At 45.4% G+C, this 21324-nt stretch overlaps 1 protein-coding gene across 1 annotated transcript; it reads right to left on the bottom strand.

Moving 5' to 3' along the window:
* Positions 1 to 5433: 5433 nt before the first annotated feature.
* WNT16 (Wnt family member 16) lies at positions 5434 to 19487 on the bottom strand. Its single transcript, XM_063324230.1, has 4 exons — positions 19163 to 19487; positions 18799 to 19070; positions 16623 to 16909; positions 5434 to 8677 (listed from the first exon to the last, which is right to left on the bottom strand). The coding sequence occupies exons 1-4, from the start codon at positions 19249 to 19251 to the stop codon at positions 8213 to 8215; spliced, it is 1113 nt and encodes a 370-aa protein (XP_063180300.1). The 5' UTR covers positions 19252 to 19487; the 3' UTR covers positions 5434 to 8212.
* Between the last annotated feature and the right edge of the window lie 1837 nt (positions 19488 to 21324).

Below are 21324 nucleotides of genomic sequence, written 5' to 3'. Positions count from 1 at the left end.
CCCAGTTCCTTTAATCCTGCATTTATCCTTTATAAATGGCTATTTTCTGTGAATCTGTAATTGCTTGTTCCCTCAAAAATGTCTGATCCTGTCTTAGGGTGTTGTCCGTAGCAGGATACAGCTACAATACAACCTCACTGACATTGAGAAAGGCCCTCCCAGCTGAGGAGGAATCACGTCTCCTCTCTGAGCTTGATGGATGGCAGTGGAAGGGAGTGCTGTCTCTTGTGGAATGTAGTCTGCGAATCTTTTTGCCTATCAAGTGCTGCAGCGATCCTCTCTGACTAATGATCTTCCTCGGCCTTGAGTATTTCAGCATTGTCTTTATCAGTACAGCCTCACGTTCCCAGATCTTGGCAGCTGCATCATCCTTCCTGTTGTAAAACCTGATGGAAAATGTCTTGATTTATGGCTTTTATGTCTTACCCCTCAGAGATGCCTTGAAAGAACCTAACACACAATGTAGATAACTACACTTTGTGTTAAGTTTGGTAGTGTGTTGATAAATAAAATTAACATTGTGTGTTTATCATGTGAAGCATGTAGAAATGAAAACTTTCTTTCAGGGCTTTAGAATATATATGGAGAGGGGCAGGGATCAGCATAGAGCACTGTAGTAGTCCGGCTGCATTGTCTACTGTGTAAAATGCACACAAATCACTGCATCCTCTATGGGAAATTTCTGATCCCTGGAGGCAGCCCAAAGCAGCTGGTTAATTCTGTTCCTCTTGCTGATCTTGCACTACGATGCAAGGGGTTTAGACTGCTTTCTTAGCATTGCAATTATGGCACACTCAGCAAATGGAAAAAAAACCAAACAACCAAACAACAAACACTGAGCCCAACTAATATTTCAAGGTTATTTAAATGGTCACAATTGTATTATGTCAAATATGGTCTCATCAGAAAGTACAGTACTGTTCTGTCTCGCCTTAGTGCTGTTTAGTCCTGAGTGACCAAAAGCAAGGAGGGCTTTTTAAGGAGGGTAGTTGGGGTTGTACTGCCATAAAGTCATTGGTCAATGGAAAACCTGCCTGCCCTGAAACATCAACCCTTCTTACTGTACGTGGCTTGCTTGTTTTCCTGAGAAGGTTTCTATGTCAGCACGTTGTAAGGGATCACAAAACTTCTACAGGAGGTGGTTGTAGCATTGGATAATCCCAGAAGTTTGGTTCTACTTAAACCTCTTGCATAGAAATCATTAAAATGGGTTTATTTCACTAGCTGTTTGTTTGGAGAACTTTTGTTGAATACTCTCCATTCATGCTGTGTAGGTTTTGGTTTTGTTGGTTTGTTTTATATTAAAAACCTGGAGTTTTCAATGCACATGAAGTGTGAAACCATAGTTGGACAATGTTCTGACGTTGGCAGCACAATCAGCTCAAGGAGTTGCTACTCCTGGTGACCTCCCTCCGTTCTTACTTCCACGTCCTCACTGCCGTTTGCTGCTCCAAACTGAGCAAAACGTATTGTTTGTGGAGCGTTTCTGTGAACTATATCATTAAACCGATCAACAGGATGGGGCCAGGGCAGGGGGATGGGAGCCTGAGCTCAGCCAACCTGGTGGGCAATCCCAGCCTGCCATCAAACTATGGCCAAAAGCTCCAAAATCAGCAAGTATAAAACTTAACAACTTCATTCTCTAAGTTTCAGGTAACTTCTGGTTTTGCTCCCGTTGGCATAATCGGTAATGACCAGCCAATTTTTCTTTTTTTTTTTTACAAACCACAAATAGCACATCTTAAACTGGAATTGAATAGTATCTTGCTGTTGTGCTCCTCTGCACGTTGATTCTCTTGATGATATATAGCTCCTCTAAAAACTCAGTATGTTTAACGTCAAATTATTATTTAGCACATACTGAGGCACAATAGAGTGTCAAATTAATTTCCTAGATTATGGGGCAGATTGGTCCATGCAAAAGAATAGGACATTGTTTCAGTTGTCAGCTGGTTTTTCTGCTACTGACATGAGGCACAATGTACCTTTCAGCACAGAGAGTAAATCATCATCCACATAAATAATACCGCGGTCAGTTTTTAACCCCTAACGTAGCGTCAAGGTTTTTCTCTAGAAAACAGAAAGGCTCGTGAAATGTGTTCCACTCTGCCCCACAATCAAATACAATTTTTCAGGGCTTTGGGCAAAATGATTCTAGAAGTCATACCTAATCAGAAGTTTCAACATTTAATTAAGGCATTCTGATACACACATAACTTGATATTAAAAAAAAATAAATAAATACAAAAATCGGATGGTAAGCTGATGGATTCTTGAAGTATTAACAAGGAAAATGTGCAGCTCATTCAAAATTACACTGTATGGTCATAAACATAGCAAGGCTGAGAGGAAAATGAAATGGCCAAACCCTGAGATGGGCTCTGATCTTTTAGCCTGTGACAAGCTCTGCTCCCGCTTGTAGGCTCAGGTCCAGCAGAAGGTTTCATAAGGTATGTGGCGCTACCCTGCAATTAATCTCTCTATCTTTCTCCAGTTCAATTAGTGCATCTAAACTCCGTGCGTTTGTCTGCCTTCACTCTCCCAGACACTTTGTTACACCTCTTTGCTGTGCAAACGAAGCGATAACTCCCCTCCACCAAAGGCCATCCATTTACTGTCAGCCCTGGCACCCGAATTCCAGCCTCGGCCAGCGGGACCACCAGTCAGTGTTACCTGCTGGCTGCGACGTGAATGGCAGTCTCCTGTTCCCATCTGCCACCGCGCTTCCAGCCCTGCAGAGCTGACACAGTGGCCGGAGAGGATTAATTCCCATTTCATTCTCGGCTGAGTAAACCATTAGTTATTTAACAGAACTACCAGTGGAATTACACAGTTGTTGGTGCAGGGTAACAGCAGACTCTGGGATAGGCACAGGTATTGTAGCACTAATTATCTGCAAATTAACATGGAGGTCACAGGCACCATTCCCTTCAGGATGAATTTCTCATTTGTGTGTGGGGAAAAAGGCATACTCGCCTTCCAGAAATACAAACCGTAGGTGGCTATGTTTAGGAAATGCCATTTTAGCCAACTGATTATTTTAGTCTTTGCCTGTTCTTTAAAAACTGTACTGGGCGCTGTAGCCGGACGTGCCCAGTAGCCACGACTCGGATGGTTACTGTACAGCCCCACCTGGCAAAACACAGATTTCAAACTGCGCGGGCTGAGAAACAAATGCAGTGCCCGGGTAACCAAAGCATTAGGTTGGTGAGCAGGAGACCTGGCTAGTCTTTTTTTGTTTCGAAGCCTAGGTCTGCCACTGCTTTTGGCAAGTGACTTTCAGCAAGTCCTTTCTCCCCAGTTTCCCATGTGAAGTCAGAATACTACTACTGCCCTCCTTAGTGATGCTCATTGCACGTGTGGGTGTGAAGCCAACCGTTTCTCAGCTATTGTTTGCTCGTGCAGATCCACTGAAAGTAAAAACCGTAAAAGTGTGTAAAAATCCTAAAAAATGTCCATTGCAAATCCTTGCACGAAATTTAAAATAAAGCCACGATACTACATTCACCACTACTACTGCTACTGGCTCTGAGGACTCCAGAAGACCTGGCAGGAAAGATGGGATACAATAAGGAGAGGATTCACAATTAGCAATTTTGGGCAGATTATCTAGAACAAATAATAACATTTATTCCACTCTGACACTTCCTGATATTCCACCCTGTATAATATCTATCATAAGGTAGAGGGCTCAGACAAATAGTTCTTCATTTGTCACGAAGTCTGACACAGTGGGATGAGCCTTTTACATGTTTTTAATAAATTTCAGCCAGCAGAATGAGTTGGGATGACCTATCCATGTCAGTTTTGATCTATGAGGTACCGCCCTGAAATCAAGTTTGCCGTCCTGTGAAACCTCATCCTTCAATGAAATCAAGCATCTCAGCTCCATCAGAAACCCCAGCCAATGTGGATGTCCTTTTAACATCATTTTGTCTAATGACCCCAGCCAATGTGGATGTCCTTTTAACATCACTTGTCTAATGACCGACACTAATTGTTGCTGTTTACTTTACACCTACGTTTCACATTCTTGTCATTCACTGAAAAGTGCTGCCCAACCCAGAGACATTTTGGTAGCGATGGAGACAATCTCCGTTCACCACCCATCCTTTGACAAGGGATCTCCAAGAGGCCAGGACAAGACGATGCTCTCCAGTTGCCACTGCACACCCAGGCGGCCATGTGGACGGACTGACCAGCTGTATTCCTGCAGAACCTCCCCTGGGGACGCCAGCACTTCAGCCGGCAACAAAACTTTGCTCTTAAAATACGCAGCCAGTGCACGTGCATTTCTGTTTCCAAAATGGCATCTATCTTTTTCACTTTCAGAAGAGGTTACAATCCTCCTTTCTTCAAAAAGTAAACTTGTGGCATTTTTCGTACGTTTGCTACTTTTCACAAACTGCTGCTCCACGCATAAAAGGGCAGTGGGAGGGAACACGACTGAGATAAGACCTTTCCCCCACTAAAGCTGTGAATGTCTTTCCAATTTTCTTTCTAATCTCGCTTGCTCAGATAAGCACACACGTAGCTACTTTCAAACAGAAAGGATGTATTATTGCAAAGCTGTACAAGAGTATTATAAGGCTCTGGTTTCAAAGTCAACAACCTTGATCCTCCAGTCCCAGCACTGGGAAAAAAACCCCACCCTATTAGACCGAGTGAATTAAATTCATTCCAGTGCCACATGCCCACAGAAGTAGCTGAACCACGTTATGTCGTACGTAGGCTCCTCTTTGAAAGCGGAGGCATGCTGTCTCACAGATGGTTCCCCCTCTCGCTCTCACCCGAGGAGAGCTTTTCCAGAGCGTGGAAGGAGCAAAGGCAGTTTTCTGGAATAAACACTGCAGTAGATGTCAGCTAATGCCTTTAGCCCCAGTGCCACTACAAAACAATGTTGACATCCTGATCCCGTCCAGGATGGCTTTTACAGATGCTGCCCATCCAGAACTAGTTTTATGGGTGTAACTTAGGTAAGTTACAGCACAGCTTAACTTAAACAGCAGTTGCAGCTGTGATAGGTAAAGAGGGGCTGATGCTCCAGTCTCCCCAGTGCACTCAGCTTTGCTTCTGCTTCCCCCTCCAAGCCCCCAACGCTGGTGCAGCAGGAGAGCGATGAGCAGCCCCTTGGGTAGCTTGTGCTTGTTCTCACCAGTGCTCTGCCCTTGGTGCAGACAGTGTAATGCCACTTCCCATGAAATACCTTTCTTCAGCTTCTGAAGAGGCAAGATGGGTCCTTCTGCTGCCAGTGAAGCTTCAAACCCATTACCTTGTTGGCTCAGCCATTATAGCTTTCATAAACCATGTGTGTTGCCACTTGCCTTTGCTGCCTTTTGTCACTCTTTGAAAAAAATAAACTCTTTCCCCCCCATAAACCAGAAAAAAATCTTTTATTAACAACATTTAAGAACAGAAAGATATCTTGTTGGAACTAGATGAGCTCCCAAAAATACCGCAGCCTTACATAGTGGCTAGCCAAGCAGGCAGGAGACACCCCGTCTGTGTTGGCTGCATCATGACTGCCCCACGTCTCCATGCAACGTTGATGGGAGTGCCCTTCCCCTTCAAACCCACACAAACAGCCTACTGAGATTTTTCTCCTGGGCAAATCCAACCTTAGACCCAGGAATCCAGGATCATTTTCTCCCTATTTCCTGCACTGACAGAAGTTAAGGCATACCGAGATGTGCATCAGCAATTTTCCTTGCTTTACAGATCAGGCATGGAAGAACCTTTCAGTCCGGTAAAAGCTAAGGTAGTCTTGAGACACAGATCAGGGCTGCTTCAAGAGAAGCTCTTGGCCTCCACACTGAACTCCCAGCAGCTGGTTCCTGCTGGAGCCCCACACAACAGAACAGTTGTGACCTCAACACTGAACTCCATGGAGGCACTGGTAGGAGCAGCCTCACGTAGGGCTCCGAGGCACTCACCTCTGCCAGCAGCCTGAGGTAGGGCAGATTCAGAGAGAGGGAGAGAGGGGTGGTCTCTACAACACCTTCATATCAACGGTGACCAGCAGCATGTCCCATCCATGCTGCCAATAGGTGCTGTGGCATGGCCTGGGGAGACTGTGGGTGTATTTTCATCGCTGGAAGATGGGAACAACCAGGGGCTTACAAGTCTCCCTTCAGGGTCTTCCACCAGGATGCATCCCCTGCATCCAAGTTTTCACAGGGAGGGTGCTGCACCCTCCAGTGACAGCGAGTGGTATGCTGAGCCCCCTTCCCACAGACAGCAGATTTTGTGGCCTCAGGATAATTACCTGGCTAGGTCAATGGAGACAGACTAGCCAAATGTGGAGATAAGGTCCAAAAAAAACCCAACAGATAAAGGACTTTGCGGTTGCTGAACTGATGTTCCTAAGATACTCCACATAAGGCAGTGAAGTACCACAACACAGAAGATTTTGTTTGCTTCTTCCTGACCTACACATCTGATAAAGAGCGACAGGGAATCTGGTCACCATCTTTCATGGGAAAATAATTGACAACTAGGAAATTAATTCCTCAAAGTAACTTTGAAAGCCTCAACCAAACTGTCTAAGATGATTTCTTTCTAAAAACTGACTGTCAGTTTGGAACAAGTTAAGGGATTGCAAACCCTTGCAAGTCCCCTTGATGTCAGTGGGAGTTCTGCGCTTACCGCTGGAGCCGGGATTTCACTGTTTGTAAAATGGATTTAAAAGAATAAAAAAGTATACAAAATCAGCTGATCATTTAGAAAATCATAGTAAGTGTTTCTCATCAGTGTGTATTACCTGCAATATTTATAACCACCCTGATGGTAAAAACAAGAACATTTATGTAATTCTCTAATTTTCCCCTGCACATGCAAATAAAAATCAATTAAAGGCTACTACAATAGTAAGAAATATCTAAGCAACAAACGTCAAGGCTGTAATCTTATCACATTAGTTTTGGAAACCTTTTACATAACTTGCATAATTTAAATATTTACAAAATATAAACTTTCTTGTCTTATCAAAAATAGGTCTTTGCACATTTAAACAACAGAAATCCTTTCACATGATGCTTTTTAAGCCAGGCATTAAATCATTGCATAAAAATAAACAACCTTTCACAGATGTAAAATAAAATTGAGCCAACATATGGAGGGGGGAGAAAATGTTTTCAATAACAGTTTAAATATTTTAGTGGTGTGAGCCAATCCATAAATTACATTGTGCATTGAACTTACTTAGGATGCAATGCAATGAAAAGTTCTAGCTGCTGCTTCTATAAGAGACAGCAATGTTTTAAAAAATCTTTTGCTTTATGGCAGATTTCTTTGGGCTGAATCTCGTATGGTTAATTGTCAAAATGATGGTGAACCACCAGCAAGGTTCAACATTGGCAGGTTACTGCATACAGTCCAACAGTGGGGTGACAACCGGCTGACTCACCAATTATGTGTTCAGACACTGAGGAAATGCCTGCGAAGGATTTTATTTCCTTCAAAGAGTAAACTGTATTTCTGTCCCTCCTCAGACCTGTCCTTTGTGCGTTTGAAAGACAACCTATAAAAAATACCGAGGCTGCTATTTGGTACACATTCACCAAGCCGTGCTCCAGCCCCTCTTCTCCGGACACAGCTTGCTCCATGCCGATGGACCCTCCTCATCCACCCAGGCAGTGCCCAGCTCTCCGCAGTCACACACACTTTTCTGCATATTGTGCAGAAGACAGCTTCCCAAACAGTTGCAAAGCAAGTGCTTCATGGTCAACAGCAGGACATTTCCCCTATCTTAGTTTTTTTTCCCTAAAGCCTGCAGAAATGAACCATCTAGTCCCAATTTTAAAAAATACAGACATAAGGATTATATCTACCGTGCCTTACATGCTCTCTTAACTCTTCAGTCTCTGGCTAACAAGATCTTGAGTTTTCTCCACTGTACCTACTGACCACATGGATCTTCATGACGTTGTGGCTATTAAAGACTTGGAAAGTTTAGTATCTGTTCCTGCTTATGGAGTTACATGTTCAAACGGGTCAGCGGGAATCGTTTTTTTGTGGTTTTACCTGTCCCTGTGTGCAGGCTGCTGTTCGCTCTGTTGCTTTCACACAGGCCAAACGCTTGGACTACCCATCGTTTGGCCATACCCATTCCCCCTGAGGCTGATCCCCCTGCAATCCCGCACGGCAGGAGTCACCGCTGCCTTACTGTGTGTACCAAACAGTGCGGGTTTGCCCGTGTTGTCTGTACTTAATCTTATTTGCAGGTGTGAACGTCGGTCATGGTCTCGCACCGCCGGCAGCGCACGTAGCAGCACCAGACGAACTTGCACTCGCACCGTTCCACGTGCCTGACGACGTGGGTGTTGTACCCGCGCCCACAGCAGAGGAGGTTGCAGCCATCGGGGCCCTCTGAGGTACGGTTACATTCCCTTCCCTGAGTCCCAGGGATCCCCAATTTTTGGTCTTCGACACAGTAATTGGGCGATTTGTTCACATACAGCAGGTCTTCTTTGCCGATTGGTATTTTTCGCTGGCTTTTCTCTTTCCTGCGTAGCTTTTTTTTCAGTCTGTCTGATATTTGTATGCTGTTTTCATACTTATCCTTTAAGAACCGGCCAATCTTTTCAAAGGAGGACATTGTTTTCCAACAAGTTTTCACAGCGCAGGACCCAGAAACACCGTGACAACGGCAATCCACTGACATCAGCTTTGCTACAGCCTGAAAGCAAAGGGAGAACGACATTTGGACATGGTCTTTCAATCATCAGGAATACTGCCTGACATCAGTAACACAGTGGTCTCGAAGTACTTAATATTACAGCTGCCATTGCCATTTCAGTGATGGGGAAGCCAAAGCACGGGAGGATACGTGTTAGGAATCAGGTTTCCAACTCTGGACCATCACGATGAGAAGCCTGACCTTCAGAAGCACTCTGCATTTGCACTTTGCAACGGCGATAACGCAGCAATATCAAACCACAATAATGAAAGCTTGCATTTCTGTCTGGCTTTTCATTCTGGAGGATCCTAAAGACCTGAAACGACACGTCCTGTGTCGCTCCTCCCACTGCTGGAATGCAAACAGCCCTTGTGGGGAATAGCAGGGGGGGAAGCAGGGATAGGGCAGGTGACGGCACCATTCCTACATTGGAAGACATTTACTGGGCAGGCCTATGCCATCTTTTAAGGGTGCCCTGTGGCTACCATCAAGATCACTAAATATTCACAAGAGATTCTGCAACTAAGACCACAGGAATGGCTTGAGGTCTCAGAACAGCATCTGTGGGACCGCGGCGGCTCCGTACCGAAGCGGCACAGGGTTCAGCCTGGAGAAGCCTTGGGGCAGACCCGATCTGGAAGAGCAGGAAGATGCCCACGTCTCTGAGCTCCATGGAAAGTCTATCAAAGGAGCCACTGTAGCTCAGCAAAGGTATCTTCAACTTTGGTATTCTGGAGTAAATCTCAGGTGCTTCTCACTTACAGAATCAAGTCCTGTTCTTGTAATTCAGGCATACAAATACTATCGTGGGTTTCTAGTGTTTCCAGTTGCATAATGTCTCTATTTAACACAATTTAATAGTTGTGTTCATATTACTTTTATAACTTTCAATGTTTTAGCAAAATTTCCACAGTTATTATCAACATTACAATACCCTTAGATAGGCGACTTTTCCTTGCCCATGCAGGAGCAAGCACTGGGCTGAACAAGAAGAGTCTGACCAACAGTGGGAATCTGCAGCCTGCGTTAAGCTTTTGCAACACACAAGAATTTTGGCTCAGTTTATAGGAGACCAAGCCTCAAAGAACCGGAATCTGTAAACAAGCAGTAACTTTTTTTATCTGGGACTACAACTCAAATAGTCAGCAGACAATCAATATAATACTTCCCTCTGGAATATCTAATAGTCATAGTACGAAATTTTACAATTAGACTTGTGATACATCTCACATGAGAGTTTGGAAAAGTGCACAGAAAAATCGTCTCATGCCCAGATACAGCAAAAGGACAAGGTATCATAATTTCTGTTTTGTTTTGTTTTACCTTTCTATTAACGTACTCTCTGGAGCCATCCTCTAGACTCATATGGGCCAATGTTAATGGTGTGGAAAGCCCATGTTACCACCTTCCATTTTACTAACCTTTCTCCCCATATTTAATTTCCACAATGATGGCAATTGGGAAATGTACCAGCAAGTGTGAATTTTAAATTAGGTTATAGTAAATTCCTCTGGAAACTTCTCATGCAGCAAGGACAATACAGATTCAAATTATTCCTCTGCCGAGGAACCACTATTTCCCACAACCTTCATGACGTTTATTAAATTTCACCCTAAACCTTCAGCTACCCCACAGCCCCCACAAGTATTAACCGCTGTCAATCTATATTTTTCTCAAATTGTCTTAGGGAAGAAAAAAACAGAAGACAAGCCTATCTATCTAACATCCTCCTCTGGTTTTCCCTGAAAAAGTACTTTCAATTCTGCCTGTTCCTAAGCCTTGATGCTGCAGCGAGATCAGAGCCCTGAAATCCTTCCGAGCCCTACTGACCCTATGCAGAACCAGAAATAAACTTGAGTCCCTGATTATTTGTAGCTCAAGCAGCACAAACGCCATCCTCAAAGTTTCAGCGCTAGTCAAGGCATGGAGCAGATAAAACGAGCTGTTTCTACCCTGTGTGTTAAACTAGGAATTTTCATCATGGTGAATGCGGTCACGGAAGTTTGGGACGAGTCCAACATGGTTAAATCCATCGATTTCAGTGGGAGTTGAGGCCTCCTGGCACGTTCTGCCCCAAAGATATTGACACAAGCCCGAGTTGGTATTTGCATATAACTCTACAAACATTATTAAAAATACACATGACCAAAGTGTTTGCTTGGAGTCACATCTTCGGTGAATGAACAGGACCTATTTGTTGGTAGAGGTTACTACGGAAGCCAAACAGGCAAGGCATTCAAAGAACCATGAGCAAGAAAGAGCAGGTGTATGTCCTGACCTAGAACAGCCGTCAGCCTTTGCAAACCACACCTGGTGAAGTGACGCACCAGTACAGGAGGTATTGCCAGGGTCTGTGCATTGCTTGTGAGATTGGAGATTTTTGCCGATTCTGGAAGAAATAAGAACATTGCAACAAGCAGACGCTCACCCCAGAGCACGCACTGACCCTCTCAGTGGCAAATCAACTGGCAGCAATTCTTGTAGATACTTCTCTTCTCTCCTTCACAGGCTAGTTTCTGTTTAATAAACAGACTTGACCATATGCTCGTATCTGAAGAATCTATCAATAAGGAGATCACTGGGTAGTCAGAATATGCATCGTTAAGAGGTAACAGTAATGAAGGCAGGTGAGATTTTGAGATCCAACAACAAAAAGTCTTTGTCAGAATACAGATAACCTAATAAAATGTCAAGGAAAAGAGAAACATGCTGTCAAAAGATAAATCTTACACGCAATTTACCAACAGAGATTTAATGGTATTTTCCAATTTCTAACGATTAGTCATTCATATCAAGGCAAGTAACGAGAATCTCAAAGTAGTCTTAAATCACGTTACACTACAAGATTTCCAAAGTTACAGATGTAATCCTTGCTTTCACTGCAGTATGACAGGGTACTAACTAGGGAAGAAACAACAGGGGAAAAATAAACAAGTTGGCTTGGGGAAAGAAGTGTACTTCTAAGACTGATAAAATCAGGCATAGTAAAATCTGGACGAGGCAGAAGGATCCCGAAATTGTCAGAGGAAGCACTGGACATGTCTGCTAGCGGCTAAGGGTGAGCTACTTCCACGTGGGCACGTAGCCCAGCAGATGACACCTAATGTCTTTCTCTGAGGATGAATTAATGAAAACTAAAGGGAGTTTCTAAACAGGAACTGAAACTGATGTTGGCATCTCCGGTTGATATCAAACTACAAAAATGCAGCATATATTAGCAGTGTATGGACGATCAGACGAATGCTAGAGCTACAAATGTGATCGAGTGCAGAAGCACCAAGAACATCCATAGCAGTTACAAACATTTGTGGTTTTGTTCTGTGTTGCTCAGGATTCCCACATGAAGCTTTGATCCACTCTGTTGTAGAATGATTGATGGTGTCATCACAATTGTGCATGACCCCAGGCTATTGCTTCACAGCTGCTAGGGTGGGCAAGTTTTCTGATTGGATTCCAGCATAGTTTGGGTTGCCTCTACTGTCATGACAAGGAGCTGACGTCTTGCTTTGGTGGATCACAAACCATGCCGCTGGATGTCAGGCTGCCATGTGAACTTTAATGAACAAATCCCCATAGTTCAACATCTGACAAAATTTAGGGACTAGGAACCTTGTCTTGCTGTTTTCTTGCAAGCAAACCTAAGATGGTGCCTACAGAGCCAACACAGCCTTCTGGTGGGACGTGGCTGCGACACACGCCTGTGTCTCAGCAGCACACAGACTTACTGGGACGCCCAAGGTTACTGGGAGCGTGACTTCCAGACTGACTCCACAACCAGTGCGCAGTTTCACACCTTTAGATTCACGTGGCGAATCTTTTCAGTTATCCATGGCATTATGAGAGGATTCTCCCTAAGGGACAAAATTGCGTAGAGAACTTCAGAGGAGCACCGTTACTCACAGAAACACGGTGGATAGATGTTTCCTTCTGTGGAAGCTGGGGCAGGTTTTCAGTTTTCTTAGGCTGGTCACGAAACCGACTGCCTGCTTGTGAGAAATGCTCAGTGTGGAACTGAGCAGGATCCACGGGTGTCGTGTTCGGCCACAAGCCCACCTGAGCAGTTCCTTTTGCCCCTGTTGCCACTCGCTGCCCTCAGCCCCGGTGGTACTAGCACAACAGGAGGGTTAAGTGATGAACTGGATACAGTGCTGAACACTGTTCTGTGTTAAAAATTAACCTGAAAAAAAGATCATTTTTAGACTGACTTCCTTTCACCCTTCCAATGCAATTAACAGAGGGAGCGGCCTGGGGTGGGAACGCGTGGCTACAACAGGCGGATGGGCAGAAAGCAGGGACTGGTGTGCAGCAAAGGAGAGCGTCAGTGGAATCACAGTTTGTATACCCCTTACTGCCAGTTAATGCTTAATATCTCCAAGCTAAGCTCTCCGTTTGCAGGCACTGGTCTCAACTGTGAGACGGGGGCTGCCAGTACTTGTTTTGCAATGGGAATCGATGCCTCTAATCAAACAGCCTAATTTAAGCCACTGGTAGAGCTAATAGGACTATTCATGAATAAAAGCACATGTCCTGCTGAAGGTACAGCACTTAAGAACAGTTGCAGACTGTTGGTGAGTCTGTTACCAACCCACACAAGTATCAGTAAAAATAAACTCTCTGATGAGCCAAGCTAATTCAATGTGAGAACACCAGTCCCGCCGGTCAAATAAATCTCCACAAGCGGGAAACTGAGCAGAATTCTTCCATCAGTAAAAGAACACGAATACAACAACAGTCAATCCACAGTGCCTGACTCCCCTTATCCTTTCATAAGAAGCAGAGGTGCCCGACTCACGTACGCACATCCAAGTACACTGAACATTACAATGCTAAAAGATGATGAACGTTTATCTTGTGGCAGAATAAGGAATGAAATCCGGATCTTCTGAGGTTCAGGTTAGTACGCTAAGCAGTGGACAACTCAGCCAGAGGTCCCTTACTATTTTAAGATTGACATATCTTGGATTTAACTATGAAGTGTAGAAATGTAAAGTAGCATTTTACATGGAAATGGGAAAGGAACAAGAGAATTCTGCACATACCAGTTCCATTAGTAACTCCAAACAAACACAGAAGTATTGTCCCTGGAAGGCTGCTCTTGCAAGACAGAGAACCAGGAACACGATAGTATTTATTACAAAAGGTCATAAGGTACCAAAATATATTGCAAAACATCCTTCTTGTAAGCCCCAAAACATGAAGGTCAACATTTTCCAACATCTCCTAGTCAAGGATTTTGAAACTACAAAAATGAAGACTTCTGCTAAACTTGACTTCAGCTAATATTGCTGCTAGACATCCCAAGTACCAACGATAAACATTCTCTTTCACTCTGGACAGTGTTCAAAATATTTGCTTTATCCTACAGTTTGCCATTAAGTTACAAAATATTTATGCACGGAAGCTGACTAAATACTTTGCATATTTTCTTCCAAGATAATGAACAACAAATACACCATTTACACAAAACCAGTGAAATAAGGGTCTTCTGGCCTTTCAGGCTTGCAGTGGATGTTTTTTTTTAAAAAAAACACCCACTGTGTCTTGAAAAAGGAATGAGCGTATGTTTTGTGTGCATCAAAGAAGCCTGTGACAGTGTACTTTGAGAGCCTTGTGGGAAAGCTCAGTATTGTGAAAAGCCTGAAACCCCAAAAGATGCTCAGGACCTACCAGATCCTGTTGGGCCAGATTCTACCCCATTCCCAGAAACCGCCAGCCTAGTCTGAAACTGTGGTTTCATGAAGTTATATACTGTAAGAGGTACCGCTCAACATGAATAGTAATAGAAGATGCTGCAGTTGCATGACATTAATGATGTGGACTCATAATTGATTAGATTTTCGTGCATGTAACTGTCATCTAAGATAACTTGGATTGATGGAAAATGAAGACTCGCTTGACCACATCTTCCAACCCCTTGTAGCTTTATCTCACTGTTTGAAAATACGTTATCTTTGGCTGAACGCACCCTTCCCCTTTGCCAGTCAGTCCCGTCCCCGTGACACAGGCCTGTGTGACCGCTATAGAGGAGATCACGGAACTGATCGAACTTTAAAGAAAGCAACACCAAAAGAAAAGTTTCTCTTCTAGGCTCTGTGTGTGTGCGTTATTATTTAAAGCTGAATGGTTCCTTGGTACAGCGAGACCCCGGACAGTTGTGCTGTCACACCTGCAGCAACGAGTGATGAGCACAAGGATGGGATGGGAAGACCATAAGCCAACACTGTCGCTGAAGACAAAAGGACAGCAAACTGCTGCTGCTGCTAACATAAAGCTAAAGGCAGACAAGAGAAAGGTATCAAAGGGAAGACCTCTATCGCTGCCACCTAAACACAGAAACCACATCTCTCTTTTTCTTTTAAGTTCCTCTGGAGCCTTGCAGCCTTCTTCCCTACACTTCCACTGTCACCCTGATCCGAGAAAACGGCACTGTCTAATGACAAACATGAGTATTAAAATAAAAATACATATCTGTACTGTATATTAAAAATAATTAAATTAAGACAGATAATTTTATGGAGATTATTATCTCCATTAACTATTCCTCTCTACAAACTTCATAAATGACCCTTTGCTCTTTCCCTAAGGAAATAATCATTTAATCTTCTGTTCCTCTTATGAACATCCCTTACTACACGTCACCAACCACCTTCCCTTGGAGATGAATTACCTGACTGGCATCTAATTAAACTCACGGTAACTGTTCTCAGCATCTACTTAGGTTTAGAGTTTGGTTCTTCTACTTCAGTCCTGAAAAGGGCTTATGTCCCTGAAAGATTTCCTGGTTTTCCAACTATATTACTTAATTAAATTGAATAACATATATTACCTTGTAAACTGTAAAAATTAGTTTAAATTAAAATAGTTTGCAATGATACCTCCATGAGTCTTATGATGGCTTACTATGGCTATTCCCCACCTATGGCGGATAGGAAAGTTGTTTTCAGTCAAACCCACTCTGATGCTGCTTCTGGCTACAGGAAATTGCTGAGTTACAATGGAGTCCATCAGCACGTGCAGTCGAAAACCAGAGGGTCTACATTTCTTTACTTTAGTTATAGCTGCATCACTGAGCAGAACAGATTTAAGGTATTATGGGTCCAGAGAGAGCCATTAAATACTTATGAGTTAAAAACTCCAAGGTAAAGCAGAGAAAGTAATTTTAAAGCAAGAGCCAGCATCTAGGTCTCTGCCATTCCAGATGTAAGCCCCGAGCACTAGATTACAGACTCACATCTCCCTGTGTTGGCTGTTTCTGCCCTTATTTATCATCCTCTGCAGAACAGGACAGGAGGACCTAACGTCACACACACTCCCCCCAAACATTTCCTCTGCAACTGTGGGTTTGAAGACCTTTGGGCTGAAGAAAAGCTATCCGAAGCCAGTCTCCTCTCACTTCTCTAACGAGTGCCCTACCCAGTGGGCTACTCTAAAACAGAGGTGTCATTTCCATCCCATCTTTTTAAATGGAAGGTTAACTCTCGATTCCCTCTCTGAACGATTTTAGACGATTTAGACCCAGACTGTGGGTGGGTCACGATGCCTCATGTCCAGACTGCCTGCTCATTCAGTATTAGAGAGAATTAATAAACGCAGGCCATGATAATAACAGAATAATCAGTGAAAAAACTCCTAATGTATTATGCTGATAACAAGACTATTTCAAGTTTGCTACAGAATATCAAATATCTATTTAAGATAACTCTGATTAGCACTCCAGATCCAATTCTAATTCTGTGGATTTGATTTTAACCTGTGCAGTTTAGTCAGTTAGTTAAAACCAGCTCTGATTCCGAGTTTGCACCCATGTGCCTTGGCAACGTTAGTGCTGTTCTCGCCCTTGGCCCCATCTGTACCCGCGGCCAAGGCCAGGCCTCGTTTGGCTGATGCCATTTTGCCAATGAAGGCGAACAAGCGACTGCTGCCGTTTCCGAACGGCGACACATACCTGCCTCCCAGCCTCATTGTTGTGCCGGTTCATGGCCGCCAGCCCGCTCCCGCTCTTGCCCGTTAGGTTCTTAAGGGGCACGTCCAGGAACTTTCTGCTGAACGACATTCCGTAGTGGATATCGTCGGAGCAGCCGCCCCAGTGCCAGCCCTCGCTGGCCGAGCCGCCGTGGCGCAGGCTCGTGTCGCAGGAGCACTCCGTCATGTTCCCCGCGCTGCACGACCGCGTCACCGAGTGCACGAGGCCCGCCGACGTCACAGCGTAAATGAACGCCGTCTCCTTCGTGCCTGCAAAGCAACACACCAGTGGGTTACTTCGTCACTCCCCCCGACTACTGTCCTGGTGGAGCTGGAGAAAGCGATTTTACAAGCCAGACTATTATTAAAAGGCAACAGTTACAAGTTTAAAGTCATCACAGCTTGGTCGGTAGAGTTAACTTGTTTAAAGGGGTGGATGTTCACATCCAAAAAAGACTTAAGGGCCTCTTCATATGACCATGCTATTAATGGTGCTGTTTCTAGCTGCCTGTACCACGCGATTTTTGGTGACTTCTTTCTAAATCTGGTTGGGAACTTTACTTGCCACAGCAACTTTGAAGCCAATTAAGTTTTAGTAATAAAAAAAAATAATCAAACCCGAAACAAACCACCACCTCCCACCCCTTACTGTCCACTCTGCTCTTCACTGTTCAGATTGACTTGAAGAAGAAGAAAAGGTTAGTTCAGATCTCAGAGGAGGAACTTGAAGCTGTCACGATCCCAGGTTACATTGGTATAGGGCCAGAACTTACCTCATGCTAAATTTAGCAAACATTGAGGTTGTTCTAATTCACAAAGGTTGCAAACAGCCCTAAGAATCTCAAACCAGGCGGAAATCAGGATGGCAGAAGGGTATTTAGGCCATGTGCTTTTCCTAGAATAAGCTGACCATGGGAAAGACAGGGGTATAAAAAGCCTTGAACTACATCTCAGAAGAATCATAGGGGGACCTGCCAGTCCTGTTCTCTGAGACTTCTGGCATAATGTGGCACAGATCTTTAACCCGTGTTAAGCAAGGTATACTCTCCAAGCAAACTGAAAATCAATGACTGGCCATTGACTGCAGCTGAAATTCCACTGTACTAATGTTCACTGGTGTAAAAACAAATTGTTATTTCCAGTCTTCCAAGTTTCTGCTCATGGGCAGGAAAGTTCCTGTTTGTTTCTCCGGTTTGTATTAGTCTCTACTGGGTTTGTATTTTATTATTAGGTGCTGGTACCATCATAATATGCTTCCACAGGACCTACTAGTGAAGCTTTGTGGGTTAGCAGTGGCACTCATTTATGAATCTGCAGGAATAGTCCTTCCCATTGGACAGAACTGCTCCCCATTTTTTTCCCCTTTTCTTTTTTGGAATATGCATCACTTCCTATTGCTCGTTTTACATTTTCATGGTTACTGTTTGTTTTTTTTTTCCCTGTTGTATTGCAGTGAAGACTGCACAAACACAAAATGAAGTACTACAATACTTAAGTTCACATCAATGGCTATGCCAAAAACCTTGAGCGAAGTGTTCAAAAGAAACTTGCAGGATCGAGACCTTTGATGCTGCCATTTGATACAGAACCCAAATGTCCCTATTTCAGTGTAAATTTCACCAATCCCATTGGTAGTCGATGCAAGGAAAGCAGCTTTGGTCTTGCGGTGCTGAGCACCTGATTGAGCACATATGATACATTTTAAAGCGTTTCACATTGCATATGGTGCTGTGAGCAGATTTTCACCTGCAATCAAGTGACCTTTTCGAAATCCTATGTGTCATTACCCCACTCATTTAGTAATTATGACATAAGGGGATAAACCCAACATCAGTCTAAGAATAACAACATTTCAACACAGTTAAGTGGGTATAGTTGAAGGCACTGTCACCCACGGACGCACTGAGCAAAAAATCACAATAAGCAACAATAATTTTGGAAAGACAACTGCCAGGTTTTGTCAGCTCGGGGCATTTCGTGTACCTGTGTCAGCCTCCCGGGGCGGATGCGGTAACCGCCCGCCACGACGGCGCTTCTCCGCCCGGCTCCTCCGGCCGGTCCCTGCGCCCGCCCCGACGGGACCCCGGCCCCCCGCCCTCTCCGGGGAGATGAGAACCGGGGGACCCCCGTCGGGGGTGGGGGGGACCGAGGACACTCACCGCTGCTGAGCTGGTGCCCGAAGGCGGCGGCGGCGGCGGGGAGGGCGGCGGGGGGCGCGGCGGGTCCCCGGCGGGCGGCGGGCGGCGGGCGACAGTCCCAGCGTTCGTGTCGGAACTGGCTGCGGCATTCCTGGAGCCCCAGCCGGGCTCCCTCCCGGATGGCGGGCACCAGCTCCGGCTTCTGCTTGCACAGGTCCTGCTGCCGGCGGCTCAGCGGCGGGCTGGCGCAGCCCGGCTTCTCCGGCCCGCCGGCGGCGGCGATGCCCAGCCACCTGCAGAAGCAGCCCCCCCCCGCCCCGTCAGCGCCGGGCGACACGAGGGGACGGGCGCCCCGCAGCCCTCCCTCCCGCCCCCGGCTACTCACATCCAGGTGCCGCCGGCGGCGGCGGGGCAGAGGGCGAGCAGCAGAGCTGCCCGCAGTAGCCACGGTCCGAGGAGGGGCCCGCGCCCCATGGCCGCCGCATCGAGCCCCGACGCGCCGCCGCTGCCCGCCGCCCGGCCCCCCGGGCAGCAGGGACCGAAGGGGACGGTCGCCAGTGGTGTGTCGTCGTCGTCGTCGTCGTCCCCCCCACTACTCGGCTCTCTCCTCCTCGGGGGGCAGGCGGCAGCTGGCGGGGGAAGCCGTCGGAGCGCCCTGCCGGGGAGGGCGGGCTGGCGGGGAGGGCGGCGGGAGGGCCAGCATCGGCAGCGCTGGGTTCCCTTCAAGGTGAGAAAGTTGGGGTTTGATGTTTTCCCCGGCTCCGTCCCCGGCTCTGCCTCCCACGGCCGCGCATTGGCCGCCCGGGGGCCGGGGCGGGCCGGGGCGGGCCGGGCCGGGGCGCGGCGGGAGCGCGGGGGTTGCGCGCTTGCTCCGCACCGCTCCGCCGTGCCCCCGCCGGCAGCCGTGAGGCTGGTCGCCAGCCCCTCCGTCGTGCTGGCCCTTTCCTCGGGGATGTGAAGCGCTGGGGGGCGGGGGGGGGGGCGGGCGCGACAGCGTGGGGCTGGAGGCAGAGGAACCTGTAGGTCTGCAGTGATTTCATCCGCAGCGAGAAGAGAAGGCACGAAATACGGATGTTACTAAATCATGACATTCCCTACACTTGTTATTCAAGTTTTCTAATGGTTTAGCAGTATTAACTAACCGGCTCCGGAGCCAACATCAGTATTCATTAGGACAGCTTCTGTCCACTCTGTTAACTTCACTGAGACACTCTTATCAACTACTACCTTAATAATAGTTACTCATTTTATAAGTTAAAAGCCAGTGAGTCAGCCAGCACCTGATGAAGAGGTGGTGTTGGCACTCTGGACTTTCACGTCCTCTTTGATCTCCATATATTGCTGCTTCCTTCTGTGTAAGTGAAACACCTGCACTAAAAATAATCTGGATAAAATGACAGCTCTGTAAAGACTTTCATTTGACACAGTTGTAAACTAGCGTAATAGCTTTTGTTGACTGACAACAGCTCCAAGTGAAGAGCGCCATAAATTGTCTCAAATGACAGATGTGTGTTTTAAGAGTACAACATGTTGAGAAATAATCACATAATTGTGGTGTTTCCCCTGTCTTTTTCCCCATGGATGTGCTGAGATATTTTAAGAGCACGGTCTGTGATACATTTAAATCTATAAAATAACGTCTCCTTCCTACTTTGTGCTCATTTGCCTGTTCTTAAAGGGTCTCCAAAGCATTGCCAGTCCTCAGCAGATGCCATATGACCCCATAAGCTACTTAAACCTTCCGATATAGCTTTTTTTCTTGTTCTGAATTTTAGTCTGGAGAACATCTGCTTGTGGTTGCAGAGGAACTCAGTCCGGAGTGAGGGAAATGGATGGAGGACGACAACAGAACATGGGGAACCGGCCATGAAACAGGCCTGAACCAGCCAAAACTGTGTGGGCTGTGTCAGAGAATTATCTAATTATTCCAGGACACATGGTTTGTTTTATCCTCATTGCTGCTTCCTGGCTCCACCTACTAAAGTTAAATCAAAGCCCTGGTCTAGCAGCCATGTATTTCTTATGTGCTTCTTGATCTGCTATATGCATTTATCATCCACTCTGACATTATTTTTTCCTGCCAGTTCTTTTAACAGGGTTCATCCCTGTGGTCTCTTTGGTTTTTCGGGTTTTTTTGTTTGGATGGTTTGGTTTGGTTTGGTTTTTTTTTAAATTAGTGTGGAGCTTTTGGTGCTAAATTCTTATATGTGAAGTTTTCTCTAGAAGCTGCAGAATCTTACACGCTAATAACAATGTAAGATTTAAATTAGAAAAATATTGATTTCAAAAACTCCAATCCTATTTGTGGCATATTTTATATATGGTACAATAAATAATTTATCTCTCTGTTGGGTTCCCATATGCTGGGATCTGATTTTGTCTACATTTTTTTGCTACAATAATGATTAAGTAGTTAGGAAACGCCCTTGGTCATATACACTTGCGTAAACTGAAACAGTTGCTCTTTGGAAGGCTGATGCTAAGAAAAATTAATATAAATTGTAAGGGACTTCTTGACATCATCCAGTTCAATCTCCAGCAGTGACT

This window comes from Chroicocephalus ridibundus, chromosome 1 (genome assembly GCF_963924245.1).
Source record: "Chroicocephalus ridibundus chromosome 1, bChrRid1.1, whole genome shotgun sequence".
NCBI classification, from domain to species: Eukaryota; Metazoa; Chordata; class Aves; order Charadriiformes; family Laridae; genus Chroicocephalus; species Chroicocephalus ridibundus.
The sequence above is the reverse complement of the archived record's forward strand: the minus strand, read 5'-3'. Positions and strand labels throughout refer to the sequence as shown.